This window comes from Coffea eugenioides, chromosome 3, assembly GCF_003713205.1.
Source record: "Coffea eugenioides isolate CCC68of chromosome 3, Ceug_1.0, whole genome shotgun sequence".
NCBI classification, from domain to species: Eukaryota; Viridiplantae; Streptophyta; class Magnoliopsida; order Gentianales; family Rubiaceae; genus Coffea; species Coffea eugenioides.
Genome location: NC_040037.1, coordinates 32,695,704 through 32,702,480, shown reverse-complemented (window position 1 = coordinate 32,702,480; position 6,777 = coordinate 32,695,704). Strand labels below are relative to the sequence as shown.

Genomic DNA, 6,777 nt, shown 5'->3' with positions numbered 1-6,777 from the left:
ATTTGCAGAAATTACTTTAAAGAGCAAACACTGCATTTGATGGAAAAGCCCTTTTGGTCCTGCCGCTTTCTTGGCATTTTGAAAATCATGGGTACATTATCCTTTTCTATATTCAAGTAGTTTGTGCAAGTTTAAACTATATATATATATATATATATATATATATATATATATATACTAGTTGGCCTGGGCCTCGCGCGAGGCTCGAGGGTGCTCAGATTTTCAGGGATTGAGTTTTCAAGAATTTTCAGGGATGCTCTTATAATTATTTATATTTTTACATTCATACATGAGATAAATTTATATATGGCCATTAGTAAGTATTCTCAGTCGGCCATCAAAAGTTAGCAAGAGCTAATTAGCCTCGGCAAAAGGATTCTTCTAGCTGTTAGAAATACAGTGGATGGACATGAGGCTTTAAGTTTGACAAAAGCATCATAAAGTGCATACTATACACATTAGCTAGGCAAAACCGCAAAAGTTGATCTCTACAATGTGATCGTGATGGTCGAATGTTGATATAGTTTGTCTTTGGTCACTTGGCTGGGGTGTTGTAGCGTGCAGGTGGGTTCTTGTTGATTTGCTGGAACTGGCAGTAGTGCTACTTCAGTTGGTAGGCATGCTGTTTTGTTGTACATTGTTACTATATTATTTCCGAGAGGATGAGTACATTTCCTCACTTGGAGGCAGTAGATTTCTTTTCCAAGTCTTTTGCTGACATAAAGCACATCTGGTTGTTGATTCTGTGACAGATTTTATTTCGACAATTGATTGAAGTTATAAAATTGACTGGGAAATTTTTTTACTGTAACAATATTACCTTTTGTGCCATCGGTAGTATATCATCTGCACTAATCTGTAGCATTTGATAGGCAAAAGTGCAAAATTGGTACCTAATGAAAAGGGAAAGTTGATGAAACGTAGCAGACAAAAGTCACAAAACCACGCAATAGGAAGCCACCGCATAGGAAAAAGCGCAGACAATTCAAGAAGCTGGGCGATCAGACAAAAAAGCCAACCTTGGCTTTGATAACCAATTAGTCACTCGGGGGCAAAATTGGTACCTAAGGATATAATGGTCAGTATACAGTCTACAAACAAATTCTAGCCACAAATGTCTCCAATGGCACCGCTTCACTCTTTGAAAATCACTGTAAAATGATCAAAAAGCCCACACACTCAGGATGCCAATGAGGGACCAAAACCACTGTTCCTAACTCCATTCCCGCCTTTATACTTCTTAGGATAGGATATAGTACTTTGTGTAAGTTTTTACTGTCCCCATTTGTTCCCGCAAGCAAATCATACTGGATTTCCCCTGATTGCATAAATACTATTGAATCAAGACCCGACACGATATCATTACTTCTTCATTTTCTTTTGTAAGGCCCTTTTTTTTAAAACATCAAAGGCCCTTTTCTTTGCTCTTCCGAAATTTTAATCCTCCCTCCATTCCCTAGAATATTTTTTTTTTTTTTGGAAAGCCTCCCTCTAGCTTTTGGCCTTAATCTCCTTATGAATACTTAAATTTTTACTTCTTTTTAAATTTTTGTTTCGACCTTCATAACTTACTTCTGAGCCTTATTATTTTCTCGGTAGCATTGTATTACTCTTTTCAAGTGTTATTGTGTTAACAGAAATTGTTAATTCATTAAATGTTCAATTCTTGATTGATAGTTTCTCTTTTCGTCAATTTGTACTTCCTAATCTATTTATTGTTTATAGTAATTGAAACCGTAAAATTTAGCTTTAGACAATATTCTCTTCATGAAAGTGCAAAACGAACAATGAATTTCAATAGCAACACTTTGACTTGTACTTTCAAAATCTTTATTATATTCTATCATCTTATAAAAAGAATGAAGAATGATCTTTTGGACGTATATTTTCCTACTTTTGATCATTAGGATGACTAAAAAGAAGACATGGAAATTTTTCTTTTTTAGTATTTTTGTCATCTTTATGCCTCAATTGTTAGATACTCATAAATATAGATTGACAACCCTCAGATGCATCGTCATTGAATAATATTTTGAAGTAGTTTTGGTAATCCAAAACACTAAGAACAAGCCAAATCTTATTCAATATCACAATATATCCTTAGAAATTACAGTGGAAAGAAACTTATTTGGGATGTAGATAAATTACTAATACATTGAAAGTTAAACTAAAAAGAACTACTTGATCATCAATACCATAAGAAAACTACTAGACTCAGCAGTTCTAATCATCAATTGAAGTTCAATAATGCCTCGTTCAATCTAAGATGTGACTGGGCTATTCGACCTTCAGCTCCTTTGGGGTAAAATCCACCGGGTTTACTCTCATTCCCACTTCCATACACAATTCGTAGAATTTCCTCTGGTGTTCGACCAAATGAAAGCGAGTCTTTGTCACCAGCAAGAACATTGCCTGAAATTCTTCCTTCTGCACCTTCACTTGGCTTCACCACTATCCCTTCATCTTTCAGCCCCGCATGTCCGAGTTCGTTCCTCAGGTTTGATATACGGTCAGTGAATTCTGCCACTGTTATCCCATATGGCTTTACCTTCACATATGCCTGCTCGAATAGTAATGCTCTAATCACTGCATCTTGGCCTGATTCCACACCTAGAAGCCCCGCTACTAGCTGAAATTAATCAATGCACCACACAAAACAAAATTGTAACCTAATCCCACAAATTGTAATCCTATAAATAGATCTTGTCTAGAGATTGTAATCTTATAGACAGATCTTGTCTCAGAGATTGTAATCTTACAAACAAAAAGCATCAAAATTGTATGAGAAAAAAAAGTAATTTAGGGGTAAATCATTGTTTCGGTGCTGGCCCTGTAAGTGGTGCCAAATCAAGGCAAACTCGAAGTACTAGATACCAAGTGGTAAAACATTACTTTTAGTTCGTTAGGTCTTAATCGGGTATAAAACTGAAGTTTCTAAGCTCTTTCGGATTAATGTTGTCGTTAAAATATAAACAAAGAAGGGAAAATAGATGCTTAGATTGTTGTAATTTTGTAACATACTCTTTTCGCAGCAGGACTTTGGAGGTTTGGATTTGCTCCGACATAACCGGTGAGTCCAACGTAAGGAATAACATAGGATGCAATGAGATAGTTGATGTCATTAGCATAAGGATCAAAAGGTGGCTCCAGGGTCCTCCCGATTGCACTGTTAATTACAGTTGCAAATGATTCTGAGCTTATGTTCAGCAATGGCCTTGGAAATCCAGGCACGGTACTTTTAATTGCCCTGTTTCAAGTACAAAATTTATCAAGATCTGTCCAAATGATTGATGATGGTTCTTAGAAACGAAACCTTTTATTTTATTTCCCTCTCCGCTGGACTAAATGAAGAAAAAAATACATGATTCAGGAATTTTTTATGTACGGATCAACCAGTAATTAAATTACCTCAGATGTCCAACTTCTTGGAATGCGAATTGGGCAACAACATCTCTAACGAAAGGATCCAGTTTGGCAATCTTAGCACCAATAGGTTCTGGACCTTTTCCAGTTAGCTCAGGAGCTATTTTGTCCAATCCATAGCCCAGAGAACCCCATAAAAAGAACTCAGCTTCCAAGTACTCCAAATTCAGTGGAAATTCCAAGAGATCGACATCTGACTGCGGAATTCCCCGCTTATTGCTGGCAAAAGAGCTAGGAAGAAGGTTGAGGATGATGGAGAGGGAAAGCACCAAGACAAGAGAATTAAAAGTGTTGGAACTGAATAATGCCATGGCTTAATAACTTGGTACTAGCTAGCTTGGAAGAAGTGTTACGGCCTTTGCTATTTATATATATTTCTAAGCGGCAAAATATACCTACCTCAGTAGTTTCTACTCGCGTGTAATTTACGTGAGCGGCACAATGTTCGTTGGTAATTTTGGACTTTGCATGAAATTTCTCTACGTATTATGTAAGATAAGATGTCACTGAAATGCCGATTGGCAAGAAGAATGTAAGTCAAAATGTGTGTGCCACGCTAGTTTTTCAATTCATATATATCATCGAGAAACCGAAGAAGCTACACCCATTTTGACGGGGACCGGGGCCTCAGAAGTTTCATTTTACGCAATTTGGGGGTAGATTAGTAATTTAAATTATTGTAATTTATACCATGTTTGCAAATATTAACATCAAACTAAGACAAATTAACTGTGCCTGATTTACATCCAAATCCAACTTGTTTACGTCCAAATCCATTTTATTTGCACAAACTTCTACTTTTGAATACTGAAAATGATTTACACCAAAATTGTCCTTATTTACACTAGAAACAAACCTGTGCGAGATAATTGTGTAATTCAGATCCGTTTTTTGACCATTTGAACTGCTGCCAATTTTTTCAAGTTTGGAGCATTAGGGCACCGCAAACGAGAATCATTTAAGTCCGTATAGCATGGAAGCATCTTATCCTGCTAGCCGTTGAAAAGCACACATCTTCTACCAGGTTTTAACTTCATGAAGTAGCAGTCAGCAACATCGCTACGCAACTTACAACTTGATGATATGGAGATCGATCCAGCAGCCTCTGATGACACTAAGGATGACACTAAGGCTGTGTTTGGTTCCATAGAGCTAGAATTCAAGTGGAACTACAATTCTACGTACAATTTTTGCTATTTTACCACCCAATCCAATCCTCCCCCTATGAAATTGTTATTATAATTGAAATTCCAAAAGTTTAGAATTTTTCGTTTAGTAAAGGGAAATTTGCCAAATTGGTCCCTAACATTTTTCACAAAAAACTTTTTTAGTCCCCAACATTTAAAATCAATCAGAATCATCCCTAACATATAAATTATGATCCATTGGGGTCCTAATACTCGTATTTGCTCATTTCTCCGACTGAAAATAGCACGTCTCTCTCACGTGGGTATATTTTTAAGGGCAAAACCGAAAAACACATTTCATTCCCGGTTGAAAGCAAAAGTACCCCTTTTCCACTTTCAACCTCTTTCACTCCTACCCTTTCAACCTCTTCCACTCCACCTCCTCAATCCTCTCCTCCAGCCTGTCCTACTTTCTCCCCTCCTCCCTAACCCCAATCATCACTACCATTACTATCAACACCGTCCCTCCCCTTCCTTACCTCCTCCGTCCCTCCCTCCCCTTCCGTCTGTGCTACCACCGCCACCACCACTGCCCCCCTCCATCTGTAAACTTATCACCCCCTCCTCCCTCCCAAGGATCACCTTTCCCTCCCTTTGGCACAGCACCTCCCTCTCCAGCTCTTTCACCCTTTCCTCTTTTGCCACTTGCAGCCCCATCACCACCTACCTCAGTTTCTTCACCTCCTCCCACTATAAAGTCACCGCTCACCGGCCCTTCCTCTCCTGCATTACCTCCTCTACCACCACTTGCTTCTTCCCAGGCTCCATCCTTGTTAAATCCCCCTCCACTTTTGGTGGCGTCTCCTGCTCCCATCACCACATCTCTTATTCCACCTTCTCCCCCTGCCTTCTGGAATAATACATCTCAAGCTAATACTCCAACTAGTTCAGCCTTACCAGCAATTGCCCCTAAGAAACCCACTACAAGATCAACTACACCTACTCCAAATATTACTGCAATCACAATATCCAGAAATGGTGGGGGCATGAAGGGCGGAGTTGTCATAGCTGTGAGGACCCGAATTTTTCTCACTTATAATTCTATTTTTATGGCTTAATTAATTATTTGCTCACCCGTTTTCTTCGAATATTATTTTCTAACCTCTTTAGACCTAATTACATGGATCTATAGCTTTGTTATATTTTTAAAGTGTCTCGTTCCAAAAATTAATTTTTGAAAGCCCGTTAAGTGAAAATAGTGCACGTGCATTTGGAACGATAACCGATTTGAGGATACACTGAGCTCGGAAAATTGGAGATACGTGCCTTAGTCTTAAAATAGGTATTTTTATGATTAAGTGCTCAAGTGATAGTTAGTTGTACTATCGTTATAAGAATTTCTTAGAAATTTCGCCTTATCGCGCATAAATTGGAAGTACGCGTTTTTACGCGCGCGATTTAATTGAGGAACTTTAGACCCTTATTTTGGGACAACTAAGAGTAAATAATAATAATATTGATATAACTGTATTGAAGGTTTAGTGCACTAGTGAAACAAACTCGAGAGGAATCGAGCACGAGACGCGCACGTACACGCACTAGTGAGAGTTGACTTTTGGCGCCAAAATTTGAATTCAATTACCAAGCTTTTCAAGGGTGCATCACACCAGATCAAAACCCCTCTCTTTTCACCTCAAGTGCCAGCTGAACACCCTTTCTTTTCCCTCTCAAACAGCCGGCCATTAACAAGAAAGAAGAAGACCAATTTCTTCATCATTTCACCTCTCAAACTTGCACCAAATCACTTGAAATTTCTACCACAAGCTCAAAACTACTTGGAGATCATCTTAAGCTATAAAAAGAGCTGCATTTCCACGGTTTCTTGGAGCTTTCTTGTGGCAAAAAATCTGACATTTATCATCTAAGGAGGTAATTAACGATCAATCTTAAAAATCTTGATTTATGGAAGTTCTATTGCACATATAAGCTCATGCATGCATGTGGGTAGCTTTATTTATGTTGGATTTTGGTGTGTGGGCTCTATGAACTCCCACAATTACTTGAGGACTGATTTCATGAGTATTGATGTTATTAATGTTGGTTTAGTGCTTAAATTAGTGGAAATAAGTTGTATTGGTGAAAGGAAACTCAAAGGAGGTGATGAGCAAAAATCTTCCGATTTTACCCCTGCCATGTTCGAGCACTTTTGTGCAAATTTTTGAGGTTC

General features: G+C 38.1%; 2 protein-coding genes across 2 annotated transcripts; both read right to left on the bottom strand.

Annotated features, from left to right (window-relative positions):
* Positions 1 to 2,097: 2,097 nt before the first annotated feature.
* On the bottom strand, positions 2,098 to 3,736 carry LOC113766846 (desiccation-related protein PCC13-62-like). The gene is made up of 3 exons (XM_027311006.1): positions 3,409 to 3,736; positions 3,022 to 3,247; positions 2,098 to 2,629 (listed from the first exon to the last, which is right to left on the bottom strand). Exons 1-3 carry the CDS (start codon positions 3,732 to 3,734, stop codon positions 2,231 to 2,233), a joined length of 951 nt encoding a protein of 316 aa, XP_027166807.1. The 5' UTR covers positions 3,735 to 3,736; the 3' UTR covers positions 2,098 to 2,230.
* A 1,385-nt stretch (positions 3,737 to 5,121) lies between these two features.
* Positions 5,122 to 5,616, bottom strand: LOC113766429 (uncharacterized PE-PGRS family protein PE_PGRS20-like). The gene is made up of 2 exons (XM_027310623.1): positions 5,554 to 5,616; positions 5,122 to 5,460 (listed from the first exon to the last, which is right to left on the bottom strand). Exons 1-2 carry the CDS (start codon positions 5,614 to 5,616, stop codon positions 5,122 to 5,124), a joined length of 402 nt encoding a protein of 133 aa, XP_027166424.1.
* Between the last annotated feature and the right edge of the window lie 1,161 nt (positions 5,617 to 6,777).